The 20,261-nt window shown below is 34.9% G+C and overlaps 4 protein-coding genes and 1 long non-coding RNA gene across 12 annotated transcripts; 3 read left to right on the top strand and 2 right to left on the bottom strand.

Annotated features, from left to right (window-relative positions):
* The first annotated feature begins 87 nt into the window (after nucleotides 1–87).
* Nucleotides 88–1,966, top strand: LOC124180439 (importin subunit alpha-2). The gene is made up of 6 exons (XM_046565946.1): nucleotides 88–327; nucleotides 447–659; nucleotides 757–938; nucleotides 1,120–1,312; nucleotides 1,431–1,602; nucleotides 1,731–1,966. Exons 1-6 carry the CDS (start codon nucleotides 88–90, stop codon nucleotides 1,838–1,840), a joined length of 1,110 nt encoding a protein of 369 aa, XP_046421902.1. The 3' UTR covers nucleotides 1,841–1,966.
* On the bottom strand, nucleotides 823–8,633 carry LOC124180449 (group 3 secretory phospholipase A2). Of its 8 annotated transcripts, none has more exons than XM_046565968.1 (7): nucleotides 6,578–6,827; nucleotides 4,885–5,122; nucleotides 3,292–3,506; nucleotides 3,011–3,083; nucleotides 2,764–2,850; nucleotides 2,447–2,671; nucleotides 823–959 (listed from the first exon to the last, which is right to left on the bottom strand). In XM_046565968.1, the coding sequence occupies exons 2-6, from the start codon at nucleotides 5,106–5,108 to the stop codon at nucleotides 2,494–2,496; spliced, it is 777 nt and encodes a 258-aa protein (XP_046421924.1). In that variant the 5' UTR covers nucleotides 5,109–5,122; nucleotides 6,578–6,827; the 3' UTR covers nucleotides 823–959; nucleotides 2,447–2,493. The 8 variants fall into 8 exon arrangements, with proteins under 8 accessions (XP_046421924.1, XP_046421923.1, XP_046421922.1 ...); XM_046565967.1 differs by lacking the exon at nucleotides 823–959 and adding an exon at nucleotides 1,432–1,568; XM_046565966.1 differs by lacking the exons at nucleotides 823–959; nucleotides 6,578–6,827 and adding an exon at nucleotides 8,500–8,633 and having other exon boundaries at nucleotides 2,002–2,671.
* On the top strand, nucleotides 8,474–11,144 carry LOC124180441. Its single transcript, XM_046565949.1, has 4 exons — nucleotides 8,474–8,878; nucleotides 9,010–9,168; nucleotides 9,244–9,601; nucleotides 9,715–11,144. The coding sequence occupies exons 1-4, from the start codon at nucleotides 8,474–8,476 to the stop codon at nucleotides 9,876–9,878; spliced, it is 1,086 nt and encodes a 361-aa protein (XP_046421905.1). The 3' UTR covers nucleotides 9,879–11,144.
* On the bottom strand, nucleotides 10,656–17,146 carry LOC124180437 (amyloid protein-binding protein 2). The gene is made up of 9 exons (XM_046565940.1): nucleotides 16,650–17,146; nucleotides 15,954–16,067; nucleotides 15,619–15,869; nucleotides 15,230–15,409; nucleotides 14,864–15,119; nucleotides 14,615–14,739; nucleotides 14,228–14,507; nucleotides 13,939–14,104; nucleotides 10,656–13,757 (listed from the first exon to the last, which is right to left on the bottom strand). The coding sequence occupies exons 1-9, from the start codon at nucleotides 16,791–16,793 to the stop codon at nucleotides 13,528–13,530; spliced, it is 1,746 nt and encodes a 581-aa protein (XP_046421896.1). The 5' UTR covers nucleotides 16,794–17,146; the 3' UTR covers nucleotides 10,656–13,527.
* LOC124180453 lies at nucleotides 17,106–20,245 on the top strand. The gene is made up of 3 exons (XR_006870261.1): nucleotides 17,106–17,166; nucleotides 17,288–17,462; nucleotides 19,283–20,245. It is a non-coding gene; the product is annotated as an uncharacterized LOC124180453 (long non-coding RNA).
* The last annotated feature ends 16 nt before the right edge of the window (nucleotides 20,246–20,261 follow it).

Here is a 20,261-nt window from a genome sequence, read left to right as displayed (position 1 = left end):
AAATATTGAAAATTTTACTGTCAAGTGGTTTGACTCCTGCGGACAAAGAACAACAATCTAACAAACTATTCAACTGCTACGTCGAGAATGTCCGAAACAACAACAAATCAAAGAACCGACGAGCTGCGGCAAGAATTGCGCGAGACGTCGTGGATCGAGAGAAAATATCACCGGAGTTTGGAACTGAATAAGAATCGGCCAGCTCTTGGCGAATCAATTCCGAACGAATGTTACACTGAAGAATTTGTCAAATCCAAGGCCCAAATTCTTAAGAAAAAACCATTGCGGCTAAAAGAATACCAACATCTTCAAAATGCGTTTTTACAGGTGACCCACCCAGCGAATATTTCTTCGCTGTCGAACAGATTTTTCACTTTACTACTACCACACTATTAAGCCTCTTTGTCATGATGAAAATCTGGGAACTGGATATATTTTTATTGCAGAGCGAAGAAAACATAAATGCCTTTCTCAGCGTCGATAATGCCCTGCATGCGCTTGTTCGTGAACTGTCTGGGTGCAATCCAGACCTGCAGCTTGCTGCGGCAAATTGTTACTGCAATCTCGCTCTCGGTAATAGTAAAGCTTGCAATGTGTTGGCTAAGGCAGCTGGCCCTTACTTGCTTGCAACGTTGGACAGCCTAAACTACAATCTTATGGTACACAAATTAGGACATTGGCAATGTTCTATGATCTTTTGAATCGAAATTGACATGACGACTTCTATTTAATTTTGCGTTACCTTTCGTCATTCAGGATATATGCATATGGACAATTGGAAATTTAGCCGCTGGAAGCGAGAAGGCCTTCGAAATAGTTTATGCTCAGGGCTGCTTGAGGCTTTTGATTTCGCTGTTACGAGAATGCGATCTCACCTTGCTGCCCTCTGTCATTTACGCAACAATGCATTGTGTTTATGCTGGCTATGAGCACATTCAGTAAGTTGATGATTCAGAAAACTGCAAAAAATTTTATCCATTTATTTTTGTATTACCAGCCCTGCTGAATGTGCTAAATTAGTCATTTATTGATGAAATATTATAGAAATCCTGATATACGAAACACACCATCCACAAAACATCAGAGATAATTCGTTATTATGATGTTTGATATTTTCAGAGATTCTGAAATTGTTCATGTAACAAAAGCAATTGTTTGTCGACAAAGTCATTATCATGATCCAAATACACTTTGGTTACTAGCAATATTGTCATCAAAAAGTACATGCGTCGAACATATTTTAATACTACTTTCATCTCTTATTGAATATCTACACAATGCTACCAAGTCTGAGTTTTCTGATGTTGTTCAAGTGAGTATTTTGGGAAGAAATTTCTTATCATAGAAAACAAGATACGTAGCTTCTTCCTATTTTTTCTTCTCTCAACGTTATTCTTATTCTTAAATTCTTATCCAGAATTTTTTTTAAGGTGACAGCCGTTGTTAGAATTCTAGCAAATGTTATTTGCGAGGCCACGGGAGAAGCTGTTGATGCTTTATTCAATAACCCAAAGCATACTGAGACGGAAACACAGCTTCTTTTGAATAAATTGTTGATGCAACCTCACCTGCATTTGCAAAAAGAAACACTTTGGCTTATAGGTACTAACAAAAATTTTCATACTACAATTAATACAAATTATGATCATGTAATAAATATACGATAAGCAACTTGGCAGCCTCAACTTCGATGAGTTATTGTCGTTTTTGATTTTGTTTGTTTCATTAAGGAAATCTTTATAATCATCCTTCGCTGCGACATCGTGAACAGGCGCGGAGTTTAATATGTACCTTGTCATCATTACGGCAAGCTGCATTGTCCACAGGAGCATCGTTATAACTTACCCAACTTATCAACTAACAACAGGATTGAATAAACCATGAAGTTTTTAATTCTTTTCTACCCTTTTACACTTTTGTAAAAGAAAACGTAGATTTTTTATTAGAAATAAATTGTTATGTTTAATAAATAAATTTCTACGTTTTAAAATATCCCTTCGATCTGTCGTAATAAATGTATAGTGCTATAATAATAACTTTCGATACGGGTTTGTAATAAATAATAACTTTGACGTTACTAAAGAAAAACTTGACAATGCATCATTTACTTTTTTATAATTCAATACAACATATTTGAAAAAACTGGTACTTGACTCATTGAACAACAAATTACTTCTTAAATAACACTTATAAATTATATTTGTGCTCAATCTTTCTCTCTATATATATACATATATATATTTATATATACATATAGACAGTTCAACGGTTCATGTATTTGTAGGTAAATGTGTAGTACTTTTTTTTTTTACGACAGCCATAAATTTCTGAATTTCTTAAATTCTATTATTCATTAGTTAATTCTAAACACATGATGGGATTTTTTATTTCACCTTCAACGATCGCACTAACATTTCACACTTGGCATAATTGTTTTTTTTCTTACCTTTTAGTTGCAGATGGCAATCAAGCTTTAATAATATGGTCCTCAGCTCAGTAATTCATTTTCACATCTCTGAATCTTCTTTCAGACCCTTGCGGGCTGCTTGGCACATCTTCTAAGCAAGGTACTCTTAAAAAATTGAAATAAATACGTCCCATAACATCGGCCGTTGGATGATAAGATTTCTTTAAACATCGATACAGCATTTCGTCGCAAACGCAATGGGACCTGTGATAAATTAAGTTCAATTCGTAGGTAAGTAGAATTCAAACATTAGAAGTTCTGCTGCATACACTCAATACTGCAATTGAACGACTTACTTGGTATAAATAGAATTATTGGTCAGATTATATCTACTTTTTTGCGCTCTGACTTTTACTGGGCAAAGGTCATGGCTTCGGCAGCACCTGCGTCAGAGGACAGAAATATGTGTTACAAATGCGCTTTCGCTTTTCTGAATTGTCATAAAGAATTCTACTTAATTGAATATAATACACCCTAAGGAACATGTGAAATCCATATAATGTATCCATGTAATGTAGTCGTATAAAAAATAATTTCATTCACCTATCTATTTGAGCCTCACGTCCCAAATCATGATAGTTATCAGCGATATCTCCTGTGCCACACCATTTTGTTCCTGAAATATGTATTTTGCATATTTCTCATTCGAGTAATACTAACGATATACATGAAATAAACTCTGGTGCTATTATGTAAGCCTTTAGCTCTAACTTGAAAGGCGAAAAAATCTAGAAATTCACGATTGCTTTATTATTGCAAACTGAGTTTCTCTTCTATTTTAATACGCATAGCTGATATCCAGTGATATAAGATGTTTCACATACCAGGTAGAATACCAAAAAGCAAACTGAGGGGATTAATGCTGGGTTTATTCGATCTGTTGGTTGCGTCAATCGGTAATGTGGATATTGCATCTTCTTGCATCTCTTCTAAAAGTTCGCATTGACGCATAAGTGTCGTCATTTCATTGAAAGATACTTCTTGTGGTTTAATTTCAGTCGATAAATTCTTCAAAACTTCCATAACTTCGGAAGGTTCACTGCAAAAGCGTTAACCTTTGTCTTTATTTTCACATTTGAATGCTTTTTAAGGCAAAAAAATGTCGAGAAAATAAAATAGTAAAATTTAATATTGTGCGATGGAAAAACCTGTACCGATTCTAACTATTCGAACTTGGACGTTACAGATTCATTGAATGTCCAGTGCAATTTCTTACAGGAAATTTGGAATTATCAAAAAAAAAAAAACTCGCAATGATCGGATAAAATTATTTTCATTTCAACGTAGTATTCCTTTAGAAGTGATGTTTGTTGTTTTTATCCAAGCTTTATGGTCAGCTCGACAAAATGTAGAGAAAGAATCAATTCAGTCGCTTTTTTATTTGTAAATCCGAGGTAACGCTTATTAGTTTTTTTTTTTTTTTTTTTACAGGAACAACTATTCACGGTACTTAAATATAACGCTTGAATTTATACAACCTGTTTACCACAATTGGTAATCCCCATATGCGGGCATAACCAGTAATTTGAACTGACGTAACGTGTAACACGTTGTGTTAATCAATTTTTTGCGAGCACAATGTATTACTGAACGAATGGACAAAACGATGAAACAAAGGATCGAGGCATATTCCGTGTCGAAAAAAAAAAAATGATCAAAGGTTAATGGAAAGTTAGAGGAAACTACACAAAGAGAGAAGGACGAAAATCATGTGAAAATATCACTTGTTACATTCAGTTGCGTCTTTCTTTCCAATAACGATTGCACTCAGTATAAGATAGTTTGCCAGTGTGTACGTTAGAAATTGGGATATTACAAAAATTGATCAACTGAAAATTTGCAGGCATAGAGAAATTCGTCGAGTGAAAGTATGGAAAACTCAACATAATCCACGAGCGTTTGTACAGTGATTTAACAGGATTAACATTGGCTACACAAGAACGCAAGTTGTAGGAAAGTTTCCAAATCTTTCCACGTGAAAATAAACTTCCTGCAAAACCTTTTGAACTGTGAATTTTTCTTTTAAAATTATTAATTTTTCCAACGCTACCCTCGGATATAAATATTAAATTTTTTTTCCAAAATTCACACTTTTCATGAATTTCTCTAAACGTTCGCGGAAACTTTCGTCACAGTATTCAATTATGCATTATAATTCATTTATATTGGGCCAGAATTTTCTGAATAGATTTCAAACTAGCTGATGAAAAGACTTTTGCCAAAAAAAAAATTTGAAAAGTCTTCCACGAGAAAAATTGATGGATAAAATTATAGAGAATATCTATAAATCCCTCTGCGGTGTTTCCTTTCACAATCATACGGAGAAAAATTTCGCTACGCAGGGTCAGGATCGAAACCGCGAAATTTTTTTATTACTCAGAGAAGATGTAAGTTGCAAAATACGAAATCGCACTCACTAGACCTCGACGATGTTGCAATTTTCCAGCTGATTGGTGTTGCTGAGATCGATTACGGCGACGGTTTGATCGTGAAAATAAGCCGCCCGCATTTCGTCGTTGGGAAGTCTAGCCTTCGGAACAATTCCGCGAAGACCTTTGTACGTGTTTCTGAATAAAGTCGGCTGTTGCATGGTGACGGAACAACTTCCCAGCAGCAAAATTAATTGCACAGATAATCCCATCTTGTTTACAGCTTCTGCGAAATTCACATGAGAATTGTTATTTCCGACCGATTAAAAATTTTCAAATACAAAAACATTTCGCGATTATCGCTGCATGATTGATTCGTTTATATAATATTCCATCAAATTGCGTGACAGGAAAATTATGCAAGCTGCGATTACATCTACCACAGAATATAATAAACGCGACGCGCATGGAGTTTGGTGTAATTAATCCCTGAATGCGTTTCACGTAATTAGCATACGTTGGCATAACACACTCGATGCTTCGTTTCAACTTTTTTTCACATACATCCCTGCGTTTTTTTTCTTTTTCTTTTGTAATTTAAAATTTCACTTTGTTGTTCGAAAATCACTCTCGCACGCAGCGCCTTCGTAATCCGCTCGCTATCACCGATCTTGCGGAATTTTAAACGTGATGTTAATATTTGTCCGATAGTGAAAAAGAACGCATTACAGATATTTCGTACGATATGAATGATCGATTTTCTCCGTAAAACGTATCCGTATATTATCGATCGAATACCCGTGACCTTTACGATATACACAAACAACGATCCTTGAACCGCATACTGGCAGAAAACTCCATGCTCCCTTAATTTTTGCGCGCCTTATGATCGCGATATTTTACATCGTGCCAAGTATATATTGTGAAGTTTTTTTTAAAACTTTTCCATTCAATACGAAGCACAAGAATTGAAGTATCTAGTGTATATTACCACATATATTTATTATTCACAGATTTGCAGGAGTAATTTGCTCACCGTCTATTATGTTAGAATTTAACTTTTATATACGTGCATCGTTTAATTTTTTAGCTTCGATATTTATTAAGTTTCGATTTGAAATTTAATTCACGTTCCGTTAACTGGTATTCATGTCGTTTATCTAAAGGTTGAGATATCTGCTGTCAACCGTCGTGCATACACAGTGGCTTTATGCAATTATTTAAGTATCTTTCTAGAGGTCTCGTTTCACACGCATACCGGTAATTTCGAGGACAGGTTTTAATATTTCTAATATCGATCGGGCCGCTTTCACATATTATTTTACATTTATGTTAACATTAAAAGAGAAAGAACACGACGAATCAAATCTCTCTAATTCCAGTTTGCCTTATAATATTCACACTACGATTCATACTTGAATTTATTTATTTACTGCGTCCGTTAAAGTTCGTTTACTAAAATGTGAAAATTAATCCTCTGAAGAATGAATTCGCGAAGAAACCGAAACATCGATAATTGTTAATTTTTTTTTTTTTTCTTTTTTTACAGCTGACGAACCGATTGAACCACCAGCGCCGAAGACCACGTGAAACTGTCTCCCACTTTATACGTGCGAATAATCGTATAAGTGAAAGTATATAACAACGGAGTAATATATGTTTCGCTTTGCGGAGTGTTGCGTGTGTATTTTGTCTACCGAATCGAATGGAGCAGCATTCGTATGAGCCAGGCTGACGTTACCTGGTCAATCGAATCGAGATGAATAAATGAATTCTCGCTATACCGGATTGTGAGTCTTCCTCCTCCTCATCCCCCCCTTCGATTTTTCCCTCTTTCTCTCTGTCTCAGTTCCTTCTCAGCTGTCTCGCACTTCTAAATAATGCAGCACTGGAAGTGTACCACATTGTCTGAAAGAGACCCACTTTTACGAAACGAAAGAAAGTGGGACACTGGCGTGTAACATGCCTATCGTGCCGGTGTCCGAGCGCCTGAGCATCAGCACTTTGACCAAGTGACTCTGATGAAATACACACAGTACTTTCAAATCACTAAGTCCAATTTTTATCAAGTTATTTAGCGAAGAAAGGCACTGATTACGGTCAATTGCAAACATTAACAATCGCCGGGTAAATCGGGATTACGGTTATAACTCGCTTCGAATATTCAAAAATTTTCAAACTACCCATAATTCAACTTCGCGCGGATTCGATTATCTCCGGTATTTATCGCTGGCGTACGCGAAATATTCGAAATTTGAATTTCAACGGCGGTTTTTCAAATGTTTCGAAATCTATAAACTCTTCCAAGTAGTTTATCGAAATATATAATGTGTATGTAAACTTATACCCCGCGATATGAAAATTTTCAAATGCGCCATACCGGATGAGTCCGTTCGAAAATTTTCAAAAGAAAAAAAATAAAATAATGCAACGATTTTATCAACAAGAAACATACCTTATACAGGTATGATCACATAGTACGTAGATACATACGTTTAATTGTTTTTGAAAATAGCAGTATATAAAATAGAAGAAGTGAGACAGATTGTTGCGATTGCAAAAGCAAAGGCAATGAATGGCGCCAGCTTCGAGCCATGCCTTTCCGGCCCACGTTTTATTTTTTAAGGGTAAAAAAGAGGTAGAGGTAGATTCCAAGGTAAAATATACGTCGTGTTGGAAGGCGAGTATGTATAGAAAAAAAAATTTGCTGTAAAAAAAAAGGGAAACGAGAAACAAACGTCGCCGTAGCCGTACAAATCTCGTTCAATTTGATTGACTTCTGCATTCAAACCTATGTACATTGCCAAGTAAAATACAATAGAAAACAATATATTTACAGAAGCTATAACATGTACACGCGCCTCGTCAAGTTAGTTAAACACCGTCGTCATCATCATCATTTACTTATCATCTCGATTAGAAAGAACGGTGTAGGAAATACGTCTCTATCCATTTCTTACAAATCACTTCTTCATTCATCCAACTTAAGGTATACTGCCATCAAAGTTTCAATTTGTCTCTTATAATATTTAAATAAAACTATCACGTTCGTAAGTAAATGTTACTATAATGGATTTTAACCATCAGTTTTTTGAAGATTAACTATTGAAACGAATTAAACAGCATTCATTTTGACAATTGATCAATATCTCTTTTTCCAAGTAGCAGTTTATTGATAATAATCTTAGAAAGTTAGAAGAATTCAACCATTCTTGGTTACTGGACACTGAACATCGTACTTTCTGATATATAAGAAGCTTTAAACTGTAAACTGGAATGGTTTATAGTCATGAGTAGGTCAAGCGTTTCTGCTTCAAGATACACAAGTATTATTTTAAAAATGACGATTATATCTGTGTGGATAAAGGAAAAAAAAAAGGATAATTATATTTCAACAAAACTAGTTGACCGTGTGCGTAACAGTGGCGTTAATTACTGAGCAAACTAAAATTATTGTGCAGTGTATCTTCCAAGTATGACGATTACCTCGATATTATCTAATAGAAAATGAGGCATGAAACATACACTGAAAGACAAGAATTCAGGAATCAACTGAAGATACATGGATGAGCTAAATCTGAACTAGTTTTCGGCTTGTAGCAATTTTAATGTACGATGATTCTCTGCGCAAATATGTATGTTTAATAAATTTGTATCATTCACAGGCGGCAGAAGGGCGTTCGTCGTGTGTAGGATGGAGGGAGCATCGGCCCAGCAACAAATAGAAGCAGCACTCATCGATACTGAAGTATCCCAAGGGCACCAAGAAGATGAAGTTCCCACCACCTTGCAGGCCGAAGAGCTGACATGCTCGCTTTACATTTCACGTGCTGGCAATAGCCCGAATAGTCAAAATTCCCAGAGTGGTAGCGAGCTGGCAAAAGTGGTCCTGGAAGACGCAATACGCATGGCTGATCCATCCGCTGGATGGCAAGTATCCGAGACTTCGTGCGGTCTCATAGCTGCCTTTGCACGAGAAACCGATGCGGACAAGCTGCTACAGAGAGGAGATCTTGCACGGATATTTGAAGGCCCTGTTCAGGTTTTTAAGAAAATTAATTTACTATAAGAATTTCTATTTGTACAGGGTCGATGATCAAACATGCTTTTTTGCGCACTATGAGTTATTACACTAGATATTTGTTTTATACTGACTTGAACATTGACCTGCAGGTAGCTCGCTTTTCAGCAAGGGATTCTCGGTATCATCAGGCAGTTTTGTTACGAGACGTGCCATGGGCGATTCCACTCCAGGATCTGAGTTCTGCGTTATCAAAGCAAGGCATTGCTGCAGGGAGCGTTGAACGATCTCGTCAATACGTCAGAGTTGAGGTAAAATTGAACGTCGAATAGCTGTTGAAAATTCTCCAACAGAAAAATATCAGTGAAATCTTACCGTTCGGATAGGTTCTCAATGCAGGTCATTACGAGCTACTCTTACGTCAAGGTCTTGATTTTTTTGGAGCTGCTCGATTCAGCGCGGTACCAGAACGATGGTGGCGAAATGGTGGTTCCGTCGGAGGGGGGCCGTCACAGGCAGTCATTGGAGGAACCGCAGCTGGTTGCAACGGAGGCGAATTGCCACCTGCGCAGCAGGGTGACGGAGTATTGCAGTGCTACAGATGCCAGGGTTTCTGGCATGTAGCCGCCAACTGTAGGCATTTGCCAAGATGCGTACGCTGTGGTGAACCGCACAGCGTTGAATTTTGCCCACGTCCACGAAGCAATCCTGTCTGTTGTCATTGTGCAGGCCCTCACCACGCAGGTCAGAGACTATCTGACATATTTCGTGAGCGTGTCTTTCCTCTGTTTATCTTTTCTCAAATACAGATAGAAGTCAATCTACCTACATGTCTGCCACTAATGTCCAACTTATAGGATTCCGTCAGTGTCCAGTCAGGCTGCAACTTTTGAATGCGACCCCGATCAGTATCACGTTAAGTACAACACGGGCAGGAGGGCAATACGGTCTTCAAGCTGTAAGCAAAGCTAGCCTTCCCCAAGAGCAGCAGTCGCAGTCCCAGGTTGCGCCTAGTCCTTAAAATCTGATAACGAATGGTAAATTTGAGTTATCCTATACACCTCATATCCTATCAAATCATTGTAATCTAGGTACATAAATATATTCAAATAATAATAGTAATGGTAAACCAATAATAATAGATGATCAACATTAACAAAGCAATGTCCTCCTCAATAAGTACTAGCCCAAAAATAGATATGCCACGAAGGATATAACAAATTAGAAATTCTCAGAGAATTCTTAACAAGACAGTTAATAATACAAATCCACCTATTGTTTCGAGATCTTTTTTACTTTAGCATGACTCTCTATGCTGTTATAAGTCTGAAATTCAATGATAGCTTGTTTTTACACAAGGGTTGCTTGTGCCTTTGTTAACCACAGATATAGAAATTAGCAGTAACAAAGAGGTTGCCTAATACTATTTTATCAAAAACTTAGGCAGCCTTATCAATTTTCAACGAACAAGATAAAACGGACTGTACATTTTTTTAAATGTTTATGTGCGATTTCATTCAAATACATGCAAATATATATATATTGAATATAACCAAGATGTTCGTATTTTCAACATTCAAACAATCCGTCTTGCTGTTGGTAATTCTATAGAGAGTAATTTGACATGCTCAAAATTCTCACAGGGCGCATTTGTCAATTTGAAAATAACTGGGCCTGAAAAAGCGATTTACAAAAGCATAAGCAATTACTAAACTTGCCTCGTAATACATTATCGGAAGTTCTCTGCCTGTGTAAATTTAACTTTTTGCTATCATATACAAAAAAACGTATACGCACGTATGTACATAATTTGCAATTTTAATATCGTTCGTTATTAATTTACGATTTCTCAGATCGTCCAATACAGTAGAAGTATAGAAATGCTATGAGTAACTAAGACAAGTCATTGTGTAACATAACTTTTGAACATTGATAACAGAGAGAAAAGAGAATACATGAAAGAACATCACGTTAAATTGTAATATCATAACATCTAATATTATAATTCAAATTTGAGTCAAATAGTCACTTATATTAATTCCAAAGAGTGCTGCAAGACAACAATGGTAATTATTATCATAATATATTTCCAACATTTACAACTTTGTGTGAATGACTTACGGTTGGAAGTAGTTTGAAATTTGTGTTATCTTTACTTATTTTCTATCATTTGTCTACAGGAATCTTCAATTCATAAGGTATGTAATGATGAATTTTGTTCTCTCTAAACACAAGATCGAAACCAGAAAAAAAAAATTCAAACAACATTTTTGAGAAGTCACGTAAATAAAAAAAAAAAAAAAAAAAAAATGAAGTCGTTCAATAAGTAAAAAAAGTCACTGAAGTTATCAGAGTAATAAAAAATTTGCGTCCTACTAATTCAAAGTTATCACAAATATAGATATATTTCTACGCTTGGTGATTAATGACTATTTAAGTGTCCGAAAGGATCTCGATAATTTACAACAGAAGAGTAGGTAAGATAACCAAATCATCAGATGATCTAACTTCTCACAGCAATGGCATTTACAATTAGAAGTAATTAGCTGCGATCTCTCCCTTTTTTCTCTCTTGCTTTTTTAATCTGTCATGTGGATGTTACAAATAGAGAAACTATGAACAAATTAAACGTATTGCATCAAATCCCAACTTGTGCAACGTTACATAGCTGATATACATACATATAATACACACAAAAGAAGGCAGTCGAAAATTTACATATATATGGAAAAAATGCTCATACAATTATTAATAAATTTTCCAATTCAAGATCGTTCGCAAGCTGGGATGGTTAAAAAATATGAAAACAATTAGTGCGAGATATGTACGTATTATAAAACAGGAAGTTTTTCGCTGTAAGTATCATAGATATACTCTACAGATGTACAAAAAAATAAAATATTGTATATATGTATACATATTTGTGATGGCACACAGCACGCTATTTTCTTTCTTTGTTTTTTTTTTTTTTCCTTTTAAACGCAGATAGAACTTATAGATTAAACATCCGTAATCAAAACTAAATAATACAATTATCTTTCGACATTTATTTCACTTTTACTTACTATTAAATCGTGCTTTCATTATTGGTATGAGGCCAGAGGCATGTACGTAAAGTTACATTCAAACTGCTACGATTTTGTCTCTGTTATAAAATTATAGCCGCTCCTTTAGTTTGTATATTTAGAGATATAATTATTAGATGCTTTGTGAATCATTTGTTTTTCTTCATAAATAATATGTATAAAGCTGCGCAGATACAGAATTAAATCTGTGAAAGAGGAAGAGTAAGTAAATAGAGAATAAACTATAAACAAAAGTCCATACTTATACTAATTCGGTACCTTTCAAAATATTCTAGAAGATGGAACAACATTAGAAAACCATATCAAAATGCACTATACAGAAGATATGAATTTAATATGTTTCAATGATAAAAGTTATTTTGTTGAAGGCATTTTAAAAACACCTACATTCGCGCAAAAGAAAAAAAAAAGGAAATAAAATGTAAAATTGACTAAGGTTTTTTTTAACCGAGTCTTGAAACTTACGATTTGTTAATTGATTTATGGGTTTCAGAGAAGCATATTCATCGATTATTTAAATGTTGCACAGCAAAACCAACAGGATCATAGTCCATAGTTAGGTTCTGCATAAAATTTTAACAAATGATAAACATAGTTATAAACTTATTAAAAGTATAAATATAACGATCGAAACATGTTATACCGCATGTCGGAGGTTTGAAAAACTATACATGATAAAATTAAAAAGCTTTTCTTCATCTTCAACTTCGTGAAATAAACATCTATTCATTGAAACATTAAGAGTAAATAGATATTTTTCATAGTAATGTGAAACAAGTTTCCACCGAATGAATAAAAAACGTTATGAAGTAAATACGAATTCCAAAAGAAACTCGTTTTTCATTGTAAAAAATAAGATGTTCAGCGAAAAAAAAAAATGTGAAGTAGGAACTTGTACATTTTGTGAATTGCATAGAACTGTTCCATGATGCTTGTAACGGAATGTATTCAAACATAACATAAAAGTCAGTTGTTCATGTACCATACCTATATTTAACATTAAAATCAAGTAATTTCAATTTACCTACCAATTCGGTTTTGATGCTCGAGCTAGTGAATACATGTATCTATTGTTTGCTATATACAGGTAAATGATTTTAAATAAAACATTGAGCACGCTGCTTGCGAACGTCTTGAAAACAAAGCTAAAATGTAAAACATTCTAATAATCCAGCATAATAAAAATTTGCTAATTAGCTATTTGTAATCATAATTCAGAAATAAAATATTCATTATTCTATATTTGTGAGAAATACAAGAGTCATTCCAGTATTATTTCGAAAATTTTTCATCTATCAATTTCATTTACGTTCGCTTGCAATGAAAAAAAAACAGAAAAAAATAATTTTACACTAAACACAATCTGTTAAAATGAGAATTGAATAAATAAATAATTATATTAAATTTTTGAAAAGAAGTGGTGTAACTCTTGTATAATGAAATGCGCTTTTTTCAACAATAATTGTTCAAAACCTGTTCGTAGTGCAACATTTCACAAATTCTGCTTTGGCCTGAATCATACCCTGCTCCAGACTATGGGTAATCGGGCAAATAATTATTGAGTCTGGACACAGTGTATTGGGATCACAGCGAGAAGACTGCCTGGATTACTTCCCTAATTGGTTGAGGTCTTTTTTGCAGGTCAATAGGCGGGTCTTCACACCGAGCGTGATGATCCCTCAAATCCTTCCAATTATTAAAGATGTGTTCATATTCTAATTCCTTTTGGTATTCATTCAACTTCGTATATACGTGCAGCAGTCCGCGATAATCATACTCGAGTCCACTATAGCTTTTCCCGAACAGTTTTAAACCTGAGAATAAGTTGGTTCACATCGAATTATTTTTAATAACAAAACTATTTCTAGAGGGCAGTAAGTGTATAGTTGATCAAATAGTAGCGAGTAACTTTGTATGACTCAGTTCTTCCTCATTTGCAATAAGAAGCTTGGCCAAACAAGTGGACTACATGGATTATTCTTTGAGGCAACTTACTAATAGCTATGCTACGTTGATATAGTTTCTCAGCATCCTCGTATCGGTTCATATGGAAGTTATACAGTGAGGCTAAATGTCCTATGCTCAGCCCAACTTCATAGTCATCGGAACCCAACAGCTCTTCTTTGATGCTAATTGCTTTGAGATGCATTGCTTCCGCTTCCTAAACGAGTAAATATTGTCCGTCAAGTATATGCAGTGTTCTCAACAACTATTTAAAGAAACGGTTCTTTGACGATGAATCATGCTCGGTAATTTTTTGCCAAAATATTAATTCCAGCCTCACCTTAAATTTTCTCATACTTTGATATAATCTTCCCAAGTTGCCGTAGTGTTTAGCTGTTTGTACATTTCTCTCTCCAAAGGCAGTTTTTGCCAATTGGAGGGCAGACAAATGCAAAGACTCTGATTGCAGTAGAAGTTCTTGATCAGAAATGACGCTTGGTCTGTTATCTAGTGCTATCTCTTCTAAAATTAACGCTTTTACTCTTTTCGCACTTGCCAACATCAAGTGTTCAGTAGGTAATAGTTTTTCCATAATGTTAATTGCATTAACAGCGTGATCACTATAACAAGAAAAAATCCTCTCCTCAATATTGTATGGACTGCTAAAAATGCATTCAATAACTTTTTAGAAAACATAAGTTCATTCAATCAGTTTTATTCTACTTACCATGCTTGTTGAAATTTCCCTGAACTGTATTCATGAACGTAAAGTGCGTAAGCCAGATCTTCATATGCAATTGCGACAAGTAGATTTGTTTTTCCAAATATAAGTTTTTTAATCTCGAGAGCAGTCTGAAAAAGAACTATAATATTGTAACTAATTTAACATCAACAGGAATTCGAGTTGAATTTCGTTTTAAAAATTGGACAAAGATTTCCTAGGTCTTCCCGTAAATTTTATGAATATATTTCTCACCTTTTGGACAGATACGCTGTTAATAACGTTATCATAATTCAATAAGTAAAATCCGTAATCTGTTAGAACATCGCTGTACTTTGGATGATCGACATCGAAAAGTTCTCTGGCAAGGTATACAGCTTGTTTGATCAAAATACCAGCTTTCTGAAACTCGCGTTTTACAACACAGGATTTGGCAGCTTGCCTCAAAACATCGATAGTGAAACGTGCTGGAAGAGTTGGGGTTAATTCTTTCAAAGCCTCCATACTCCACCTATAATAAATTATTAAATTTCTGAAGAAATTTCGTTTTCAACAATAAAGTCCAAAATAATTTCATTTGAACATTAATATGTACTCTGATCATTGAGACTTTTTATTTACCTGTATGCCTGATCGTATTCACTTCGATTAAAAAAGAGGACGCTAAACTCTGCGTAAAGAGCGGCATGGTTTACTCCATCGTACCCTGCTTCCTTCAACTTGGCGACTACCTCAACGGCTAATTCACGTGTTTCCGCTGCCCCACGAAATTCACAGTAGGTTGCTTGTGCATGTAACAATCTACATTTTTTTACAAAACGATTGACCAACGTCTTTTAATTCATACTTTGTTATTAAAAATTCAATAAAAACTCAAGTGCTTGAAAAAAAAATGTACAAGATTTTGCAGTTCACCTGTATTTATTTTGAGAAATATGTTATTCAAATGCAAATCTTTTTGCGTATTGAATTCATAAAATTAGATAATGTATTCTAAGGTAGTCACTTACTTGTAACAGCAATCCAAGGTAAGGCACCAATTTTTTGGATTTTGCCGAGAATTAATACATAGCTTCTTACAAGCCAACAAAACTTTTTGACTTTCCAAATACCAACCAGCGTCGCTTAGAAAACCTCCCAAAGTAAGTCCTAAGTTGATTATTTTGCTGCATAGTGTTGGATCGTCTTTACCACACAAGCAATATAACTCGTACTTCATTACCAGCTCCTTATTGATCCCTGTATCATGATCCATGAGAGTCTGTAATAAAATTTATAAGCAGTTTAAAATTTTCAAGCCATCATAATTATTTATTGATATGAATGTATGCATATGTAATCAAACCTGAAAAATCTGTAGTAGATGAATTCGGCGATTTGTGACCTTGAGTATTCTGGCAAAAGTTTTTAGATGGCAGAGTTCTGTGCCAAGTAAGCATAGCCGTTTTTCTTTCCATAACTGTAATGATAAGTCGTATAAAATTAAGTGACATTGAGCGTATTTATCAGGCTTATATGGATAAGAATTTATTATTGGCAAAATCAGTGTCTGTGACACCTGAATGCTTCAGCGATGATAACTGACAATCAATCGAATCAAGTTATGGAAATGTAGATCGATCTCGAAGTGCGAACTTTAAGAAATGAGATAAGATTGCGGCTTGGAAGCTTTCGCAAATTTGATATACCACAAAAACTTAGAATACGCTAAGTTTGACGCTGGTTTTCTAGCGATACGAGTTAATATACTGGTTCATAGTGGAAAAGACATCGAACGTATTGTGTGCATGAAGAGAATTGCACTGACAAACAGCTGACAATAAGATTAATAATGGAATATTGGATTCTGGTTAACAGACAGCTTGATAAGGGAAAATAAATAATTCACATGTTAAAAGCATATCGGTGGCATATGAGTCCGAATAAAAACGATATATTCTATTTTTCTTTTTGTTGTTTTATTATATTCTATAAATTGAATGGTAGCGTATGAAATGGAGGTGAAAAAAAAGAATATGGTCTGCTTGCGATTGACATTTACCTGATAATAGAGGTCAAACAATACGTTCTCCGGAAGATAGGGGACATATTCTTTGCAGATTGTAAATTTTTCAGCTACCACAGAAACACTCAATTTGTATAAAGTGTCGGTACTGTGCAGTCGTGAATTTTGTCCTTCAGCCATTTTACCACACGGCCTTCGTAACTGACGTTTATCAATGGTTATATGTATGTACACTTAATTAAATATCGTTCCCAACCATGTTCGTCGTACGGATTGCGCACTGGCTATCTTTTTCCAATCATAAAGTACACCAATTTTTTTCTCATCACGGACCAATTGACGAATATCACCGTTCACTAGGCTCAGTGTCAACTTATATCACATCGACCGAGCTAAAATATTGAAGATTGGATCAACGACGTCACAACGAGAAACTGAGGAAAGCACATAGTACACACAATACATGCGTACACCACTATTGCAGCAATGACCAATCTAATAACAGTAGATAGCTGATTGTGTTTTTTTTCCACTTATTTATTATCGTATGACGGTAAAAACTTGACGTCGAGTGATGCGAGGGTTCGTCTAATCGCGTATAGATAACGCTCGTCACCAAATATGCATTATTCACACTTTCAAATTGCCAACAAATTCAAGATTTTTATTGTTAGATTTTTCGTCCTCCAAATGCATTTTGTTTCGGATCGCAAACAAGTTAGCCGGAAAGGGAAGGAGGCATTATTGAATATCACTGTACAACCTATCACCAATTATTTGAGGGAAATATTTATCTGAGTCACATCGGTTTCAAAGTACAGTCGTATTATTCCGAGAGTTTCTGTATAGGTATGTGGAACAATTCGTGCGCCTGGCGCACTGAAAAGGCAACCGGCATTAGTATTATTATATTCAGGCTGAGCACCGTATTCAAAACGTCACTCATTAGTTGTCAAATTCAAAGCACCGTAGCGCGGTACTCGACCTAAATATGACGGATAGTAATTCCGGTTGCCTTTCTCAGTGCGTCAGGCGCACGAACTGTTCCGCATATACAGCAGAAATTCACAGTATAGGAAATTAGTATTATTACCACGCAGGTAAACAAGACAATATCGACTTATAGCTCTGAAATAATGTTAATTCTGGAAATAAGAAGTTTTTGTACACTCATAATGAATTACGTTCTAATTTTTAACGATAAAAAATCACGTGTATGCAAGCATTAAGTATGCAAGCAGTAATGAGCAGAAAAATTTCAGCAGCCGGATTAATTTTCGGGCTTTAACAGCGAGTGTGATCACGATAGTGAGAGGAACGAATTAAAAAATCTTAGGATGATGTAACATATTACCATATGGCAGCAGCGTATTGTATTGGTTCAAAAAATACCTATTGCCCACTCGACACGTGCGAGAAAATTTGATGATCATTTATCACAACTGCAGCACTTAGAACTCTGTGATCGAGAAAAATAGGTTTTAAAGATTTTGTTCCAATTTAATAGTTTCCAGAAGACTCCACGTGCTGCATTGATGTTTGAAAAGAACCTGGATGGCTGAATGCGCCATTCTGCAAGTAAAAATGTGTGAAATTGTTAAATTTTTCTACACGAAATACGTGTGCAAATGTGAGAAGGCTATCACTTACGTCTCTCTCTTAAGTCGCTAGTAATTATTACTTATAATTATTGTCCCTCCAAATGATATATGTAATAGACTTTTCGGATACAAGCAGAATTATATGAATAAAAATGATATTCTTGGTATAATGTATTCCAAATAGAAATTTAATGTATGTGCATTTTTGTCGTGGAGAAGAAGAATTTTAAAGTTGTCACACATGTGGAAAAAGCAAATTTACGAGAATATATAATTGAAAAATGGAAGATCTAATCGAAAAACGCTTTACCACATTATTTTTGGTTTTCAAAGATAAATGCGAACAAAAACAACGTGTCGTGTTTAAACCAATACCAGATCAAAACAATATTTAACGAACTGTATTGGTCCGGTATAATCTATGTCATATCCCCAGGTTAGTGGTTCAACTTTATCTTTTCATGGCGGCACAGATTCTAACAAGAGGTTTTTCGCCGGAGCAAAAACTGACATCATGATTACGTATTTCGTGACCAGTTACATTTTATAAAGTGATTACGAGAGATTAGTTTTCAAATGAATTTTACTATGATCACGTGATTTCTCATGATTCCTAAGATTTCATATAATTCTTGTAATTATAAATGATTTCTCATAACTGCGAATGATTACTTTGATGATTAATGATGCAGAATTTTATTTTAATATTACCGATTTCAGTGTGATTTCAACGATTACAAAATGGTTTCGAATAACATTCTTGTATTCTCGAATGACAATATAATGAAGGATGAATATAGGTCTATTAGTTTTCAAACACAGAGATTTAAAAAATGTCTGTGAACTGATAAAAGACCGTGTTATTGTAATGACGGTTCGAAAGCATCCGTGAGGCAAACATTAAATTCAATCTGTTTGTGATATATCTCCAAGTATTACAAATTCGGTGGGAATGAAATTCATTGCATTTAATATTTTATGATAGTCGGTGATTGGTCACGTAATTTTGGTTGTGGTTTTAAATGCGCGGTTAATTGAGTCTACTTCACGGTTATTAACCTGTTTCAGATGAGATTGCAGCCAGTGAATGCAACAAAATGAATAATCGTACCAGTATTGATAGAATATGGATTGGAACAACGGACGGATAAATTTAAATGCCCGGAAATGTATAACATTGAAATACTGTTTGAACGAAACAAGCTTGCAATCCTGAAATGAGTAATATATTCAATCATTTTCGGAGTCAATTACGCAACGATTGACACGCAGGAATTTTCATAAGCTTAACAATAAAAACGTCGCAGGAACACCGTACCAACTTAATGTCTGTACGTACAGAATTTTGAGGTAGTCTGTACCAATTAATATACGTATTATGTGATTCAATTTTCGAAATACCAACTACAATTTTCGGTCTTCATATTTCCTAGCGCTTTCGCTATATTTTTGACATTACCGCACGGTGGTGATAAAAAATCTTAAATTTCTTTAATTATGACAGAAGTTGTATAGAAAAAATGTGACTAAAATTCCATTTATTTTTTTACATGTGGATAAAATTATGAGACGAGAATGAATCAAATTCATTACACATTGCGAATGTAATTTCGAAGAAAAATTTACGCAACAGTGGCTGTTTTCATGTTCAGAGGGTAATTCAAATCACCTGTTAAAATAACGAATTGAACAAACCGTGAGTGCGACACACGTGACGACTTGCTTCATTGCAAAGCTTAGCGATGGATTAAAAACAGAATATAGAAGAATCACGTTATTGCCTGAATTTAAGTATTTATTCAAGTGGTTTGACGAATGCAATGGAACGAGGGAAACAAGACGTTTGGAAAATTTTGTCCCAATTGCAGATAATGCATAAGACGTGAATTGCATTGATGTTTACGTACAACTGCACTGCTGGTTGAACTATATTGTAATTCAACGATAAGATTTTTCAATTTGCACAGATTACCATTCCACTAGACTCAACTTGTGGAGGCTCTCGTTTATTCAGTGGTCGAAATGACAATTTTTATTCGGTCACTAG

Source organism: Neodiprion fabricii, chromosome 4 (genome assembly GCF_021155785.1).
Source record: "Neodiprion fabricii isolate iyNeoFabr1 chromosome 4, iyNeoFabr1.1, whole genome shotgun sequence".
NCBI lineage: Eukaryota > Metazoa > Arthropoda > Insecta > Hymenoptera > Diprionidae > Neodiprion > Neodiprion fabricii.
The sequence above is the reverse complement of the archived record's forward strand: the minus strand, read 5'-3'. Positions and strand labels throughout refer to the sequence as shown.